Source organism: Pholis gunnellus (genome assembly GCF_910591455.1).
Source record: "Pholis gunnellus genome assembly, chromosome: 7".
Lineage (NCBI taxonomy): Eukaryota > Metazoa > Chordata > Actinopteri > Perciformes > Pholidae > Pholis > Pholis gunnellus.
The window spans coordinates 25360888-25380810 of NC_136533.1; the positions used below are offsets into that span (position 1 = coordinate 25360888).

At 41.5% G+C, this 19923-nt stretch overlaps 1 protein-coding gene across 2 annotated transcripts; it reads left to right on the top strand.

The window, feature by feature from the left end:
* The first annotated feature begins 3201 nt into the window (after positions 1-3201).
* On the top strand, positions 3202-5551 carry pyurf (PIGY upstream open reading frame). 2 transcript variants are annotated; one of them, XM_079162513.1, is made up of 3 exons: positions 3335-3435; positions 3934-3974; positions 4884-5551. In XM_079162513.1, the coding sequence occupies exon 3, from the start codon at positions 4935-4937 to the stop codon at positions 5145-5147; it is 213 nt and encodes a 70-aa protein (XP_079018639.1). In that variant the 5' UTR covers positions 3335-3435; positions 3934-3974; positions 4884-4934; the 3' UTR covers positions 5148-5551. The 2 variants fall into 2 exon arrangements, with proteins under 2 accessions (XP_079018638.1, XP_079018639.1); XM_079162512.1 differs by having other exon boundaries at positions 3202-3435; positions 3934-4927.
* The last annotated feature ends 14372 nt before the right edge of the window (positions 5552-19923 follow it).

Below are 19923 nucleotides of genomic sequence, written 5' to 3' on the forward strand. Positions count from 1 at the left end.
GTTAACTAAACAAGAGCTGAGACAGAAAGAACAGGCCCGCTCTCACTAGACTCTACTGCTCCTCTAAAGAAGAAGACAGTAAAACAAAGGAGGTTCGCTCCATGGTATAACCCTCAAACACGCAAATTAAAGCAAACATCGTGAAAACTTGAAAGAACATGGTGTTCCACCAATTTGGAAGAATCTCGTTTAGTCTGGTGAGACAGTCTTCAGACATATAAGAAGGCCCTCTGTAATGCCAGAGCAGCTTATTACTCATCATTAATAGAGACAAATAAGAACAAGCCCAGGTTTCTCTTCAGCACTGTAGCCAGACTGACAGAGTATTCCTTCAGACCTCAGTAGTAATGACTTCATGAACTTCTTTAATGATGAGATTATAACTATTAGAGAGAACATTAATAATCTCCTCCCCTCAACCAGTACCAATCTATCCTCAAATAGAGTAACCTTAGAAACAGCTGTAACCCTGATATATGTTTAGATGGCTTTACTCCCATCGACCTTCACCAATTGACTTCAACAATGTCTACGTCTAAACCTTCTACCTGTCTATTAGACCCCATGCTGACTAGGTCTAACCGTTAGTTAGCACGTCTTTACTAGATATGATCAACCTGTCTTTACTAACAGGCCATGCACCCCAGTCCTTCAAAGTAGCTGCAATTTAATATCTTTAATCTTGGACCCGAGCGAGCCCCATTTGGGGTTCAGAGCGAGACAGTTTAGTGTAGAGCATGTCATAAAATGGACTTTTCAGAATAAAATATAATTAATGCTTCATACATGCTATATACCAAATTAACGAAGAGATTCTGTTCTACACTGTCCTGCAAGCCAGTGTACACACTCCAAACACAATTCTAACCAAACTCAAATAAGCAACTAAAAGAATGTTCACAATATCACTCTTTTTTTGCCATTGCTGAGCCGACCACACACTCCGGTAGGCGCTAATAAGAAGATGCTAAATGCTAACACGGAAAACCGAAATAGCAGAAAGCACGCCAATAACACACTGAATCCAAAGATATCTTCAGTATTTCTCTAAGTCAAACCACCACAGAGCTGTGAGCAAACAAGCACCAGAACAACAAACCGCTTCACCGCTAATATTTCATAAACTCCTTACCTTTGTGCTGTTTTGATGTAAACAAAGGCATAAAAAAGAAAAAGTCCAAAACTGCTGTATTAGGATGTATTGAACACCATTAGTAATATACAAGTGAAATATGTAGTTTGGTACATGAGAAAATTCAAATGGCACACATGGTGCCCAAATGTGTCCAAATGCACATTTTGGAAACCTCGCCTAAACTCTCTGTACTAAAACCTATCTAAAGTTGTTTTGCTTCACTTTAGCAAAGTCAGACTTTGCAGAGAGACTGCTAACATGTTGTGCTATGATTTGGGAGAGTTTTTAGGCTAGCCAGGGCCTCATTTCAAGAAAATAATAACAATAAAAGTGCTTTTTTTTCAGGCGAACCTGAAACTTTTCAATTTGAGCTGTGTGCCATCTTCATTTACTCTTAACCAGTAACATATATACTGATATTTACACATCTGATCAAATCTCACAAGTGTTACCTTTTATTCTCACATCAAAATTATTAAAATAGACCTTGTAGTTACAGAATTACAGTCTCTTGAGTATGGGCATGCAATTTTCGAGAAAAGGCCTAAAAAAAGGCTTAGGGTTCAAAAGACCTTCTTAAGAAGCCCACTCTTGATCCAGAAGTGTTGGCTTTGAGTGAATCATAGCACAGAGACAGCGCTGGTGGAAATTACTAATGACCTTTTTGGTGTTGAATGCAGCTTTTTAGACCTTAGTGCTGCATTCGACACCATTGATCATCACATCCTGTTGCAGAGACTACAAGATTTGATTGGCATTAAAGGAACCACAGTAAACTGGTTTAAATCCTCTTTATCAGATCAATCTCAGTTTGTAAACGATGAAACCTCGATGAACACCAACGTTAGTCACAGAGTTCCACAAGGTTCTGTGCTTGGACCATCTTATTCACCTTATATATGCTTCCTTTAGGCAATATTATCAGAAAACACTATAAACTTTCATTGTTATGCAGATGATACTCAATTATATCCATCGATCAAACCAGATGAAACCAACCAACTCACTAAACTAAAAGCATGTCTTCAGGACATACAAACTTGGATGACCTGCAACTTCCTGATCTCAGACAAAACTGAAGTTATTCTACTAGGCCCAGATCACCTCAGAAATCAGTCATCTAATGATGTAGTTTCTCTAGATCAGTCATTTTTAACCACTGTGCCTCGGCACATCAGTGTGCCATGAGAGATCGACAGGTGTGCCGTGGGAAAATGTCCAATTTCACTTTATCGGTCCAAAGAAATATTATTTAGTTGGTGCAAATGATTTGCCATTGTTGAGCATCTGAGCTGCAATATAGTGGCTGGCTAAGTAATAATACTCTTTCATGTCAGTGGGTGGCAGTAGGTAGTGTAATAATGACATTGTTCATTTAAAACAGTAGAATTAAATGGAGAGGTTGCAGTGACAAGACGAACAGCGATGGAGAAATATTTGAAAAGGAAAAATACAGACTCTGAACTGGGCCCTGGACAACATTCAGCTTTGTGTTCATCTAAACAGGCCCAGGTTTCACACTGAGTAAGAATCAACAAATTGAGAGACTTGTCATTAAATTGTATTGTATTTGCTGTATTATGCTAAAAGGTGTCATTTTGTAACTTTTTTGGTTGTTGGTGTGCCGCGGGATCTTTTTAATGTAAAAAATGTAACGCGGCTCAGAAAAGGTTGAAAAACACTGTAACAGAAGGCATTGCGCTGGCATTCAGCACCACCATAGAGAATCTCGGATACCTCCTTTAACTCCCAGTTAAAACAAACTGCCTTTTTTCACCTACGTAATATTTCAAAAATCAGGCGCATCCTGTCTGAAAGTGATGCAGAAAAATGAGTTCATACATTTGTTACATCTAGACTAGATTACTGCAACTGATTATCAGCAGGCTGCTCTAATAATAGTACTGTAACCTAGATAGTTCATGAGATGGTCAAATGAAACAGTATCACATACGTGATTGCGAGGGGGATAAGCGGAACTACTGATAACACTTCTTAGCTTACAGGAAGAGGACTCATATTTCGGTTACACAGTGTCTGTGCTTCCTGTCCGTTCAATTTATACATCCGTGTTCCCGTCGGGGAGTTTTCGCTAGCTTGTGTAACAGTTTGGTCATGTTTCGGAGTGTTGTGGGTAGATTGGTGACGGAAACAGGACGTGTTCCCCGCTGTGTGAGGACTACTGCTCTGCTCTCCGTGTCGGCCAGGAGCTTTTCGGATGTGAAGGGCGAAGCGCAGCCGCCTTTTGATAGCTCGCTGCTCCAGTTCCTGGTATGCCCGCTGTCCAAGAAGCCACTGAGGTGAGACGGATGAAGGACAAACTAAACGTGATATAGCTAACGTTAATCTGAGATTAATGTGGCAAACATTTACATCAGTTTCATGACAATGTCTGCTACAGTCCACACAATGAAGCAGCTCCTAATTTCATGTTGAAATATATGAAATGCGTTTCCACCAATATTTAACGTTAAAGTTTTCTTACTTGCAAATCATCAAAAATATGTGACCATACATAGGAATACTGTGGTGAATATAGGTAGCAGACGTGTTACACTATCTAAAAGAGAAGAGAGTCAGTTATCATCAGTGAGCTAAATACTATCGCGTGACGTAACGGTTCGTGGGGAGTGACTGTTGCAACGTTCAGGTGTTGTGGGAAATATGAGTTTAGCTTTCATTTGCTGTACTTAAAAACTCCTTTTTCCTCAGCTTGCATATTGTAAATGTGACACACTGAAATAATAATTTTAAAGTTGTCATAGCATAATAATTCTCGTGTTCTTGTCCCTCCACAGGTACGAGGCTAAGACCAACGAGCTGATCAACGAGGAGCTTGGTATTGCCTATCCCATCATTGACGGAGTCCCCAACATGATCCCTCAGGAAGCCAGACTCATACAGAAAGACACAGACACCTCGACCACACCAACACACGGCTAGAACCTCCATCCCCACACCAACACAAGGCTAGAACCTCCATCCCCACACCAACACAAGGCTAGAACCTCCATCCCCACACCAACACAAGGCTAGAACCTCCATCCCCACACCAACACACGGCTAGAACCTCCATCCCCACACCAACACAAGGCTAGAACCTCCATCCCCACACCAACACAAGGCTAGAACCTCCATCCCCACACCAACACAAGGCTAGAACCTCCATCCCCACACCAACACAAGGCTAGAACCTCCATCCCCACACCAACACAAGGCTAGAACCTCCATCACCACACCAACACAAGGCTAGAACCTCCATCCCCACACCAACACAAGGCTAGAACCTCCATCCCCACACCAACACGAGGCTAGAACCTCCATCCCCACACCAACACAAGGCTAGAACCTCCATCCCCACACCGACACGAGGCTAGAACCTCCATCCCCACACCGACACGAGGCTAGAACCTCCATCCCCACACCAACACGAGGCTAGCACCTCCATCCCCACACCAACACGAGGCTAGCACCTCCATCCCCACACCAACACGAGGCTAGAACCTCCATCCCCACACCAACACAAGGCTAGAACCTCCATCCCCACACCAACACAAGGCTAGAACCTCCATCCCCACACCAACACAAGGCTAGAACCTCCATCCCCACACCAACACGAGGCTAGCACCACACCTCCGGCTGACCCAAGCAGAGACTTCCCATTGTTGTGTTTTAAAGGCTGTTGGGACTGAATGAGACAATACTTCTGCAACACTGTAACCGAACCTTCTGACATATTGTATTACAGTGAGAACCTATACTGCATTCTACCCACCTGTATCAGAACCCATCTGCCAGTATGTTCTCCCTGTCCATGATGGTGGGGCTGGTCCCGGTGGTGTCGCTCTTGGGTCTGTTCTACTCTGCTGCGATGGATGAGAGCTTCCCTCAGGGCTGCACCAGCAGCAGCAGTCTGTGTTTCTACAGCCTGCTGCTGCCCGTCACCATCCCCGTCTACGTCTTCTTCCACCTCTGGAGCTGGATCGGGATCAAGCTCTTTAGACACAACTAGGCTGTTCTCCTTCTGTTCTGTTACACTTCAGTACCGTTCAACCATGATGTACTGAGCCTTTCTGGACCCGTTCTGTCTCTTCGTTGATAAAAGGTAAAATAGAACGGTTTGACATCCCATCAGCATAGCTACAATGGAGTTTAATAGACACAAACAGTTGACGGATATTCTGCTATAGTCACACTTTGCAGGACATGAGGCACAACTACAAACAAATGTGGTGGAGGGCTTAACCAAAAGCCAGAAGTTTAATATGTTCCAGTCACAATGGCTCCTGTTGACAAGTTTGTATATGACAAAGTAGAGAAACACCTGCACATCTGGTTGGTACAGTGTGAGGCACATTTGGGTATGACATATGTGCGTTGCTGTGGTGGTGAAATGAATAAAGACGATGATACACAACTTAACATTGAAACTTGACTGTGCTTCATTGAAAACCACTTTTAAAACTCAATATATCTTAAAGACTGTACAGTGAGTAAACCACTGGTTCTACACAATAAATACACTTTAATTGATAAAAGACATGCTTTCATTAACAGACAACCACCAAAACTGTGAACTACAATTAGGTAATAGCTTCCTGAAAACCTAAAAAAGCTGGAACTAAAACTTTGTGGGAGCAAAACTTCTCTGCACTTCAAATCCTTTACCAACATTACAGGAAAGTAACTTGAAAATGCTAACATTGGAAAAAACCCATGAAGTCCCCATTAATATGAGGAGGATGTCCTTTTCCTCCAGACTTCCCTTTCTCTTAATGTTGGAGATGACTGGACTTTTCTCTTGATCTTCCTCATAACATCCATCATGACAACGTTGTACTTTCTATCATAAAGGGCCCGTTGACACAAAGGTTCAGGTTGTGTTTCAGCATCAAGAGTTTGAATACATCTGTTAATCTGGTACATGGCTGCTCTTCAACCCAAAACACTTGAAACTGCTCCAGACATTAAAGGGCCTCTAGCAGAGAGCGTCTGAATGTGGCAGCCACTGACTGCAGGTCAGTCAGGAGACCTTCAAGTCCCTCCTCTGACGTGACCTCAGTGGCGCTTCCTGCTCTTCACCTCTCTGCCCTGAACCAGTTTCATCAGTGGAGACTCTGGTCTGGGGGACTGTCCCTCTCCTTTGGTCTTGAAGAAGAAGGACTCGTTGAGTCTCATCTGGACCGCCCTCACCTGAAGTCCAACATAAAGCCGTTGTTACTGAACAGTGCCCTACATTTCAATGACCTTTGAACAAATGATGGCGACCTACACAAACAGCGTTCTGCTGTTGATTAGTAGACACGACAGGGACAGAAGTCTGTACGTCTTACCCTGTCTGAGGCTCTCTACCGGGGGTCAGGGGTTTTTCACCATTGTTCCATGGGGGGGACACATATTTTACAGGTGCAGTAGAGACACACGTTTATATGATATCAATGATTTGTTTGTTTCACTTTTATATTTGTGAGTATGGGATTTCACATGAGCATAAACAGGTTAAAGCCAGTTAGATTTAGGACTTGTTAATGCCACTAGGAATGACATTTACAACCAATTATATAATAACCAACATTTAGCCCAAACATGAATTGTATCTGAAAAATCTGTGTAAACTGTTTGTGCCTGAGATCACACACTACAATAGTGCATTTGATGGGGACTATTTTCAGCAAAGGATGAATACGCATTTGTTGGACCAGCTAGTATTCACTGTACAGCAGCACAGTGTACATGGGATTGAGTGGAAGTAAACTACAGTGTGTGTGTGTGTGTGTGTGTGTGTGTTCATGGTGATGGAGGAACAAGTGTGACTCATTGATCGTGTGGTATCACCTGGGTCAGGTCCAGCCTGCCACTGCGACAGGGGGGCTCGTCCTCGCTGGAGGTGGTCAGGTCTGCAGACTTGGGATCAGACTCTGACTGAGGGCTCAGAGCTGTTCCCCTTTTATCTTGAGTGCTTCCAGACCACGGGTGATGATCAGAGGGCTCTTCCTTTACCGCTGCATCTTTCATGTATGAGGAACCAGACGGATGCAGGTTGGGCTCTTTGGGATTTCTGCCTTTGAGCTCTCCTGGTAAAGAAAATGTCTTCACTGACAAACACGCCCCGAGGTCTTTTCTGGCCCTCTGCGGCAGGCTCAGGTCCACAGGTTGCAAGTCCTCAAGGTGTACAGTCACTCTAGTCTTTTGGCAGAAGTTGAGGTAAGAGGAGAGTTGGGTGGTGAAGAAGTTTTCTGTCTGTGTGGAAGTGCTTCCCGTGGACATAGGGGGGGGCACTGAGGGCTCGTGGGACACACATGAAGGAGACTGCTGGCTTGAAGAACGGGAATGTTTCTTTGACTTTACAACATCCAGGGAGGGGCTTAGATCAACTAGCTCACTCAGGTATGCATTCACACTGGGCGCTGTATGCGCAGGGCGTGACACTGTTCTCTCCTCAGTAATGTTTGCTTTTAACCATTTCCACTTCTTGAGGTCCTGATGTGCTTTGCTTAACTGCTCTTCTTCCTCTTCTTCTTCTTCTTCTTCTGTCAGAAGTACCTGTAGTGTCTTTGGCTTCTGCACATGCTCCTTTGTCGTTCTGTGACGCTGATGGAAGTGTGAGTCTTGAGGACATTTGTACGAGCCTGCAGGATGCAGTTTTTTCCGTGCCATAGATGTGTGCAGCCTGACTCGTGGTGCGAATACTGGAGAAGTTGTAGAAAGGGCTTTGTCGCTGCTTTCACCACTGGAAGGTTGGGAGGGCGATGCTCTGAATGTCTTCTGGGTGATGAACAGGTCCTGACTGTTTATGTCCTCACTGGTGCACTGAGATTCATTAGCATGTGTTTGGCTGTGGCTGTGCCCTGTCCTCTCACCGTCTCTCACAGCTGCCGTCTCTGAGGGGATGCTCTTTTTGGGAGACTGTTGGGACGAAGACACACATCTAGGTCGTTTGACAGAGGACATGTCTGGTGATAAGTCAAAGGCCACTTTCTTTTTCTTTCTGCTTTTCTTCTTGCAGCCTTGGTCAGGTTTGAGCTTGTCAACACTGTGTTTATTCAGAGTTTGAGGCTTCACAGCAGGCTTTGCCTGTCTGTGGATCAAACTGTCATCTAGTTCCAAAAGCAATCTGTTTTTCTTCTTTTCTTTTTTCTTTTCTTTCCTTCCCTCCATTGCATCTTTGAATTTAGAGTTTTTCTTTTTCTTTTTCTTCTGGATGCTCTCATCTGTTTTCACGGTCATGTTGTTTTTGCGTTTCAGGCATTTTTTGTCCTTTTTGGAGTCTTTTTTTTTTTTTTCTTTCCCAGGTGTCCAAGACTCCCAAAAGATGTCTGTCTCCTCACAGTCACTCATGAGTCTGTTCAACAAAAAGAGGAAAGTGCATACTTTTAGAAAGTGCCCACATGCTGTCTTTCTGAGGCTGCAGTGGGCTCAGTGTTATAGTGAAATGCTGGTGTTGTATGAAACTAGAAAAACTAAGGTATGTCATGTGATGCTTGTTGGGAAGGAGTCTAAATAACGCTCCAAAGTTTACATTTTGGGGAGGAAAAACTGGCAATATTCCCATGGTCCCTTGACCTCTGACCTCAGGATATGTGGATGGAAAAAGGTTCTATGGGTAACATGAGTCTCCGTTTTACAGACATGCCCACTTTATGATAATCCCATGCAGTTTGGGCCAAAAAACTGTATTTTTGTTGAATACAGTATGAATGTCTTGTTTATTTGCTTATTCTAAAATGGTGTATCTGAGACAAACCGTGGCTATGCGTTCTTTAGATGTTAACTCTGTTACTTCCTTTTTCTGTCACTAATGTTTTTATCACAGAATACAGAGTGGTGTCATACCACCAGGGTCGACTTGCTTTACAGCCTTGTATTTCTGGAACACTTTTCCATCTATCCTACAAATCTTTGATCAAATCAACCACGTTCACCACCACCACCAAAATACCTGCTGCTTTTTCTTTACCTGAGTACATTGTTATTTCTCTGTTGTATTTGTTGTATTGAGTGGGACTCCATAGTAGTCCATTGCTGTTTTGCTTTGGGCTTGGACGCTGGTTTTTCCCGTCTGTCTATTGCCCATTTTATTGTTGTTGTCTTGTATTAATGAGGGTAGACTAAACGTTAGAAACCGCACTCAATATAACACAGTTAGATTCAATAGGATACATGCCACACAGCCTCCAAAGGACCTTTCAACCTAAACGGATCAATATATTGTTCAGGAGGGTGAGCTTTATGGCAGGCTGTTTGATTAGACTGTATTAGTGTTAGCTAGGTGTAGAGCAGCAACTGACCGTTATTTTCATCTTCAATTAATCTGACTGTTATCTTCTCGATCAATCGTATGTAGTCTACGAAATGTCACAAAAGGTCCGGGGGGACATTTTCAAAAAGCTTGTTTTACCTGACCACCGGTCTACACTGAAACATTTCCTTTACAATGGTCAATTATACATAGGTATTTTGTACAGGTCCAAACAGAGCATATGTACAAGAGTAGCCTGTCTAGAATGGACTTGTACATTCAAATATAGCGATGCTGCATCCTGTGCATAGCAAGTGAAGACCATCTGACAAAATTGTACAATGTGCAGTGATGAGTCGTACTGCCTGAGTTTGAAATACATCTCAAAGCAGCACAATGAAGTGGGTCAGGTAAGGCCAAAGTATTCGGACACACATTTATACATCTGTAAATGGTATGAGCATAGTCGCGCTGAGACAGGAATAAACCTGTATTACAAATACAGGAATGCTTATATGTATTAACTTGCTCAACAGCTTCATATTGCTTTGTCCACTAGCAGGGTTAGGGTCCTTGATTACAGATCCTTTATTACCAGGTTCAGACGTGTTGCTCCATCATGAGGTTATTATCATTTCTATGGTTAAACATGAAACCCAGGCACAAAGGGACATGCACTGCTTCTGTTAAGATCAACTCAGTCAAGTACCGACCATGTCTATGATACAACACATAGGTTAACTTAGCTCTCTGATACATTATGCAATACACCTTTAGTATTTTATATGTATATATATATATATATATATATATATATATATATATATATATATATATACATATATATATATGTAGAGAGAGACACACAGACAGACAGAGAGACAGACAGACAGACAGAGAGAGACACAGACAGACAGACAGAGAGAGACACAGACAGGATAGACAGAGAGACATAGAGACAGAGAGAGAGAGAAAAGGCTAAACTGTAAACTGTAAACACGTTCTACATTCAATAGCAACCCAGGCCTGCTGCACGACATGCATTCTGGGTAACGGTACTATTACCATGCAACATAGCCACGCGTTTAGATAGATGTACTAACGTTAGCAGGTGTTTGCTTTCTTAACAGATATGTGGTATAACTTACTTGTTAAAAGTTCATTTCGGATATCTATGTTGCGTTTTATTACACTTTCTACAGCGGGAAGAAATGTCTTTGCTGGTAGAAACTGTACTAAATGTAACGAATTGTAATTTCATGCTGTCATTAGTACCGGGAGTATCACTTTAGCAACTTGATATGTTTGTACGTTAGCGTCCGAGTACAAATGGAGTTGCTGAAAATGATGCTCCCGGTACTAATGACAGCATGAAATTACAATTCGTTACATATTTTCTCATAGTTGCAACAGTTCAGGATGTCCTAGCTGCAAACCTGACACGTTTAGCATAACTTTCTGTCCTTTTCAGCTGATATTGTCGCTATTTAAAAGGTATTACTTTATACCAAACGAGTGATTTTGACACAATTTAGACCTTTTTATAGTCTGTAACATTAAAAGGCTTTAAACAAAAATGTATTTTTTACAATAACTTATTATTTATTCCTACCTCAGAAGGCAGATTCAACTCCAGCCGGCAAACTCAACTTCAAAGAGACCGCCTCTACCGCCCAGTTCATGTTGCATTCATGTGCTTCTCTTAAGGCCGGGCTTCTAACGACCAGAGCGAACATGGACATCGCGCCTTGTTTAGAAACATGTAGGCCAGGGCTAAAACTACAGAGTAGCTTTAATGAGAGAAAGTCAAAATACTTCAATGTAAATGATTCCATTAAGTGTAATAATCAAACGTTTTTATCCAAGTAGGTTACACAAAGCATAGTGAGTAAATGTAAACAGATGATTACGTTTTAGCAAGACATGACTACAATTACTGAGATGACATGATGCATAAGTAACTTGTGTCATTTCCATAGCATCTAGAGAACAAAATGTACTCTTAGTGTTAAATCATAAGTCCTAAATGCAACACACTGCCAATTCAACTTGCCATAATAGTCTACATACAGTAGGCATTGACTATTTCTAAAAAATACTTCTAACAATCTATTTTTTTGCTTAATGTTTTACATGCTCCTTATCTCATATCTCATAATCTCACCAATTCGAGTGCCAGAGAAACTCCTTGCAGTCATCCTACATTCATTTGCTGGGTACTTCTGGTACGCTCCTGGTATTTACTATATTTCTGATGGCCCATGAAGGAAGCGCTGCTGTACTGATCTCCTCGGACTTTAAGGACAGTCCGGTCTGATGGTCTCATGTTGCCACAAATGCTCCTGCTCTGGGTTAAATGAGAGGGGTTTTGTTTAGTTGAAAGGTTCAAAAATGAATCTTTAAGAGTTCACATTTCACTGACGTGTCTCAATAAAACCACAAGATGTCGCAATTTGCCATCAGTTACTCATACTCAGAACAATCTTGATTGGCCAAGAATTTGAATTTTTTCATCTCTCTTAATGTACTTACACAGAAATATAAATGACATTTAGGACCAAGGACAACAAAGATGGGCAGATAAAGGTAAATAATAGACAGGACTGTTATGTAGTCATAATGGAAAATATGTGAAAATATGATTATTATATAAATGTTTAAAAAGCACCAATGGCCAACAATAAAAAAAATCAAGTGTTTTGTTATACACTGTAAAATAATATTCTTTAAAAGCTGTTTTCACAGAAGTTACCATTGTATTGTATAATATTTAATGTCAAAAAGTCAGTTTCCACCCTTGCATACTTTGATAGTGCATTAAGATCATGCATTTGCCTTGAAAGAGCAGTATACATAATGAAACTGTATAAAGTGAATAAGATACACTGGTTTTTCAGATTTCTCTAAACATTCTTGTCGTCCATCATTAAAGGAAGTAAAAGTCAAAATCTGATTTCATTGGAAACAATAACTTTTACACAGTCCAAAGGGTCCAGACACATGATTGAGGTGAGGAGTAAACTCCTTTTGATGCGACATAATGAACACAGGGGTAACATGCAGACATTCCAAACCTGCGTTGGGTTCTCTAGTGTTTCAATTGTGAGGTCATGTTATGCAAAGGTCTCTGCCAAACACATTCATGCCCATGTTATTTGATATTTGACATGACATTTCACACTTTATTACACCAATTGCTGTGGGATATGCTGAGCACATTAACAATGCCTGGCCAACAAACCCTTCCCCCTTTTTGATGACGCAGTTGTCTCTCCTCTGGCAAACCCCTCAGGACAAACCTGACCTTTTGTTTGCTGCAGATGTTGGGTTTTGCATCTTAAAGTTTCCACTAGCAATAGTTTAAATGTTTATCCTAGTGATGCAACAAGTGAAATGACTTTGATTCCTGATGCCACGTGTTGGTAGGAGACGTGGCTGTATCTGATCTCACCATCGCTCTGTCAGTGCTGAGTACTTCTATTCTTCTATTGTGCCATAAAGGGCCAGGACACCCCATCAATATTATTCCATTAACAATGGCTCAAATGACCTCAGGCAACTTTAATACTTTATTACAACCGTTTCACTATATTCATTATTGTTTGGGCTAAACAACGTTAGCCTTGGACGTATTCAGAACAGGTCAATAACAACAACAAACAAAAGCGTATCTAATCTTGTGTTGAAACCTCGCCACATACATTCTGCTTTGTAGTGCATCAACTCAGAACTGTTGGCTATTTTGATCCAACTGGGAGTTTAAGGAGGTTGTGAGTAAGACCATAATACCTCTGTGGGGGTTGATTAACACACATGACTCAGGAACCACTCTGCCACGGGCTGAGATTTCTAGCCCTTCAACTCACTGTCAAACCAATCTCCACCCTGTGTTGTGGGGAGACGCCTCTGATGGTTTGGTGGTGGGATGGAATGTGTGAAAGTGTCTCATGATGACCTCTAATCTGCAATTACATCATCTCCCAAAGCATTAACATGTTGGAGCAGCAATAAGATCCACACAAACCCTCATATTAATCTTCTCTCTCTGCTCCGAGATTACTCCTGTGTGGGGCATTTCATTTTTCATCTGTGAGGCGTTTACTGTTGCCATAGTGATCACATGCAGCTAGGCAGCCAAACTGTGGGACAGAAAGAGGGGGAGTTTGGATTTCCTTTAGATACGTAGACACAACACGAGCGAGACTAACTTTAGCTTTGCATCGGCCACAGTGGCACAGTCAGGGACTAGTCATGAAGTCTGTAAACTGACTCAGTAATGATAGTTACACAATAGTATCTATGGAAGGTTACATAATAAACGTTAGCTACCATAATGCTACTAGTCATAGACCCAGAAAGGCCAGTGCAGTAGAACCCAGGACCAGAATGTACTGCATTGATCAAGAGTGTATTTTATTGATTATGAAGTTAGACTATATGCTTATGACATTTTTTAACTATCTAGATAGTATGCACACAGGCCTTATGTGCATCATTTCAGATCAAATCATGTCCTATATTAACATGCTTGGATAGTGTCTCCTTTATTTACCTGAACAGCGTACCAGGCCTTTCTTTGAAGCAGACTGATATTTCTCATTCACTCTGTTTGATGAGTATAATTGGTCATGTTGAAGAGTGGATCTTCCTCCTTTTTCTGATCTGCTCCGGTTTGTCCTACATTTTGTAACAGCAGTATGCTGTTATTACAAACTCCACACTTCCCTTTATCTGTTTCAAATTAAAAGCTTTGTTGCAGTGCACAGAATCCCTTCATTTCCTGACAAGGTTGCCTGCTTCCCATACACTACTTCACATTGTAATCTTGTGACACTTGTATGTTCCCACTAAACATTTTTTAACACACATCAAACCTGAAATAGGACAATTACTTGAGATAAGAAATCCACCGTGTTTTTTTTTTTTGTCCCAACCTGAATTTGGGTCTGGCTTTTATCTCTTAGTGGCAACCATGCCCCTGGTCATTGTTTGAAAATCGACTTATATATATATGAGGGGAGTGAAGAGAGAGAAAGACAAGCCTCCTACTTCAGCACACTTTAAGAACGAATATTACTGGGGTCCCTACAGGAAATTGCAGATGAATATTTAAGTAGGAAGACAAATTATAGGCACTGCAGACTGTGGTAACAATACTTCATGTAAATTACTACATATACAACTTTAACAGATCAGATAGCAAGACGAGCTTTCTGTGAGGCACTGAAGGGCCTTTCACTGCGCTCTGAAACACATTCTAACGGCCGACACAACGGCTTCTCGCTGCCTGGTGCTCCTTTTCCCCAGACCAGCGTCTGACAGGCAGAGGACCGACTACAGGGTTCCTTTTCACCCAGAGTAGCGTCTGACAGGCAGAGGACCAATTACTGAGAACCTAATGGCTCTATCCCAATAGCCACCCTGATGGACTCACAGACCTTGAGGGGCGCTCCCTCAAAGTCTGTGAGGGTTTAGGGCTGTACCACTGTCAAATCGAGTGTTTGAGGACTCTCTGGCAGACATTTTGAGCCCTTAATGAACCCTTTCCGTAAGTCACCATTAGATGCAGACTTTGCCTAAGGGAATTACCCACAAATCATTGCAATGTGATGTTAAACACAGGGTTACCAGTGGACGTCACGCATGGAGAGTCAAAAAAATGGTTAACAAAGAGGACGGATCATATGTGTTCAGCCTGGAGTATTACATTTACTCAGAAACATTAAGAGTTAAAGATGGAACAAAAAAACACATGAAATCAGAGGATATGTATTTATTTACAAATATTAGATTTTGTCATTGAAGCTGTTTTGACAAAAACGAGTAAATAGATTATATGAAGTTACCTCTCATCTTGTGAGGAAAGAGTCTGGAAGACTTTCAAATTAGGGAGTACAAATATTAAATAAATACACACAATTATACACAATTATACATCATATTTGTTGTCGTTGTCATGGTAACGTGATATGTTGCAGCAAAGTGCTGTCCCATTCATATTTACACCATTTCAAGCCCTCACAGTCTCTCACACTCAACCACTTACCAGGTGACGTCAGTGAGTCCTTCAGGGTTCAGGGTTTGAGGCTTTAGGGGGACGTTGGGTTTGGGCCATTGATCCAGAGCAGCGTCTGACAGGCAGAGGACCAACAAAACAGAACCTATTGACCCAGAGTAGTGTCTGGCAGGCAGAAGGACAACTACCTAAAGCCTAAGCTACTGTGAGCTATCTTATTGAGTTTCCTTTTAGTGCAATGCTCAGAGGGAATTTGAGTTCCCTCTGGTAAACAGTGAAGCAGAGTGTACAGTATGTCTAGGGCTTTTATTGTGAAAGGGAAGAACTAAGGAGTGGATCTGGTCTGCGCTGCTTTTGTCCAGGTTGAACGAAGTAATACATTTTGCTGTCTGGTTCGGACCACGGAGCCTCCCTGTTGTATAATATAAGTGTACCTACTGAACAACATCCGTCCCGCAAAACGTAATTGGCTGAGACCTTATTTTGCAATGCTACAGCTCAGAAAAATTGACCTTGTTCAAGAAAACTTACATCACCTTGTGGATGCATAATATTTGCGTTCTGTGGGAAAGTACTCATGACAAAAACATCAGTTTGACAAAAATATATTCCAAATTAATCGCGTGAAAGATACAACCCATTTGTAAGGCCTTGGCATATCTTTACTTTGAACTTAATACACATTTTAGCATAATAACAAGCTCATGGATGTTGTAAAATGTAAAAAATGTAAAAAAATGGTGAATGCATTTTGGGCTCATGGCAGAGTTACTGCTTGAAAGTTGTCTGTGTGAAGCTGAGAAGGGGAATGTGATGGCTTGTAATAACTTTCTTTTCAGAGTGGTGTGAATTGTGGCTCAGTGGTAGAGCAGGGTCGTCGGCTCCGCCAGACCATATCAATGTGTCCTTGGGTAAGACACTTAACCCCAACTTGCTCCCTACGGTGTATGAATGTTGTATGAATGTTAGTCCTGATGGGCAGGTGGCAACTTGCATGGTAGCCCCTCCATCAGTGTATGAATGGGTGTGAACGGGTGAATGATGACAGTAGTGTTAAAGCGCTTTGAGTGGTCGGAAGACTAGAAAAGAACTATACAAGCACAGTCCATTTACCATTTACTGGTTGAAATTGCCTGAATTATTTGTTTCTCTGATGCCTGATCAAAGCAACCCAGCTAAGTGAAAGGAATTGAGGCGTTAGTAATGGTCTGGTGTGGTGGTGTCTGGTGGCAGTAAAACGATGATGCCATGCCTTCAGAGGGAGGACAAGCCAGTCTGCAGTTCCGGGAAAACAGTGTCATGCTGGAGTATTGAACTGCCTAATGCACACGAGCTGGTCAAAGAGGACCCTTCACCATAAATCCTGTCAATCACACTGAGCTGTGAGGCTGTCAAATGAAAGCATTCCTATAGGTTGTTGTCTGAGCTGTGATCATGTTAGAATTGTAATTGTTTTATATTGCATGGTATATTACTAACAGACTGGTGGGTTTTGGTCCCACCTCTTCTCATCAACAATAGCCAATCTCAAAAGTACCAACATAGTTCTCCCACTCCATAAAGCTGAATAATCATTAGTTTGTAAATCAAGAATAAATCAAATGACAAGGTGTTACTTCTAGTGATGAACACAGAGTTATCGCACATATTGAACTTACATTGATCAACTCAAAAAAATATTAATCTTGCTGACTGTGTATGATATATGTATTAATAGACAATCTGCTGCTAACACGATTAGCATAAAAACGTTACAAAGTTCTGCTGTTCCCAAGTAGCCAAATAAATGTCAGTAACAGCAGCTGTTAGTATTTAGATTTTGTTGTGAGATCTTGTTTTAGTCATTTCATCTAAATCCTATCATACCGTCTCCAAAAAAAACAGATCATTTTAGTTTTTGGCATAACATTTTGAAAAAGCCGACCAAATCCTTTCATTCATCAGTGTTTCTATGAAATCCACGACAACGTCCTTGAATCACATTTATTAATACATCCGTGCTCTTGTTTTCTCCAAATCATCTTTCAAGTGACTTGAGACGAGCAGCATCTGTGCAATGTTATTTATCTTCTCTGTCACCCTTCTCAGGACATGCCGTCACCCTCTAGAAAAGTCAAAGCCTACCCTGAAATAGCAGTCTCTCCTTATTGACTCCTCTGTAACTATTCTTAAGTCTTGGGGACCAGCTTGCCTTACTGATGCACCTGACTTGCAATAACTGTGAATGTCAGGTTAATGGCGATGCCCAGAAAGTTATTCAGCACAGGGGCTCTAGATATAAAGATGAATATGGTACAAATGATTTGGCCTGTATCTACTATCACTAGACTGTTGGATGATTGGGCCTCCTCTATTTGTTGTTGTGGAATTGTTGGCTTTGAAGTTTCTTGCCTTGTTATACTCCCACCCACCTTGCTGCCTTTTCATGCCATCGGTAACATGCTACACATTAAAGCAGCATGAGGTAATGAGGGCGGCGAGGTTTAGGACCTAAGGTCAGAGGTCGATGAGTTCAGCGGGTGTCATCTAAACAGGCCGTAGTCCGTCATAGTATTACGGGAAAGCCAGTGGAGGTCAATGTCTCTGAAGGGCCCCACCGACCACCGTAAATCTTTTTAAAGCTGGTATGTAAACAACTTTAATCGCTGACTACGTGAGCCATTTCTTTATGTATCATCAAGTGCAATGTCTGACTTCAGAGGGTAATCAGCACTTTATGCTTTCTTGTCAGGGTAAACCTTCAATGGTTCAATCACAGCTGTAAACTGCTCGAATAAAAGATGTTGCATGAAAAACCAAAGGGGCTGTAAAATAGATCTCTTTTCTCTATACTATTGGTAGATGCAGATACATTTCAACAAATCTAGGTCTTATCACATCTTCTAGGCCTAGGTGGAAACAAAAGTGCCTGCTTGGAACAAGGTTATACTCTACCTCTCTTCCTGCGCCGTCATGCTTCTTTTTCCTCGTGGGAACGGAAGGAGGTTTAATATGTTTGGACCAATCAGGAATGAACACTGGCACAGATCACAATGGAGCTTTACAGCTTTTTAGTTATGCAGTTTGCAAAGATAAAATGACACTTCTACTTTTCATCACATTGATATTGCTGCAATGCAGTATAAAGTCTTATTTGCTATTTTTATAACCTTTAAATCAGTCTGACCACAGAATAAGGGGCTTGGTGTGAACAGATCCATTGTGACATTACATAGACATTCCCAACTCCTGCTACATTTAGAAAACCCGTGGTTACCTAATGTGTTGTGTGTGTGTGTGGGGGGGGGGGGACCATAATAAGTTGCAGGGTGTTTCTCTCTAACGTGACCTGAGTGGTCCCATGGATTGATCTTTCTTGGGACACCTGTGGGTGAGAGCTGAGGGGGGAGCTTGGCCCTAATGCCTGGATGACAGACAGAGTGGGAGGGTGGAGGGTGCAGAGAATTCAACTGTAAAAACTATCAGGATTTGTTTTTGGTGGAAACTATATGGTTTGTAAGAAGAATATATGGCTGCACAATGCATAGGGAATGAAACATGGCCTCTTTGAAGGCTGGTGTATGGAGCTAAAAGATCATTCATGAACTGAAAAAAATACATAATACAAACAGTCAGTTGTCTAAGAACATATTCTAAATGTTTTGTGATCTGTTGTATTTATAGTTGAATAGTAGCAGAAACCACTTCTACTTCCCTGAAGCAGGGTGGAAGACGAGCTCATGAAGTGGTAACATTTGGAAATACTCAAGTAGAGTACAAGTACTCAAAAGTACAGTGCTAGTGATGTACTTAGTTACATTCCACCACTGTTGTGACTGGAGCTCGTGGTATTGAGGATGCTGCGTTATTGTCATGCTGAATTCAATCCACAGTAAGTCTGTGGATTATCTTGACCAACCAAGGTGAAAATAATAGAAACCAAAATGATCTGGGTGACATGTTTGGTACTTAAAACTAGTGTCAGAAGTCCCCATCAAGAGGTCACATGATAACACCTGAGGCACCAAAGACACGCCCCTTCAAGTACAATCCCCTCACCTAAACCAGAGGCTGTACTGCCTGCTCCCTTTGTTTCTTCTTTGACTCCGGCTATGTTGTGTGTGTGTCCTGTGAGTGATTTCCTCACTTAATGTGCTTTCCTTACTACCCATGTTTCTCTCAAACTCTCACCCTACCCTCTAGTCATTAGCTCTGCAAATGAACAACTAGACGGCTAGATATGCTTTATTTGTGTCTCAATAAAACAATATGGATATCGGCCAATATTGGCTTATTGTAGATATATTGCTATCATTTTTACTGTGTTGGCCTATTAAATAAATTGCTGTACAGGAAACATTACAAAGTGTGTTCACTGCTCTCTAAAAATATGATTTAAAGGACTCTTTATCAAAAATGCTTTGTTATACTGCATATTAATGTGACAAATGACTATCAGACAACATATTGTTACCACATTATTTAAACTTTGAAATGTTTATGGTATTGGCCACAAAAATAATCCTTTAACACTCAGACTAATTTAGATCCCAC

What these genes read in the sequence shown, in the direction of transcription:
- pyurf (XM_079162512.1), top strand. Translation starts at nt 3,251, where the DNA reads ATGTTTCGGAGTGTTGTGGGTAGATTGGTGACGGAAACAGGACGTGTT. An exon ending in CTGTCCAAGAAGCCACTGAG is followed by an intron (nt 3,436 to 3,933) that starts GTGAGACGGATG and finishes GTCCCTCCACAG; the next exon opens with GTACGAGGCTAAGACCAACG.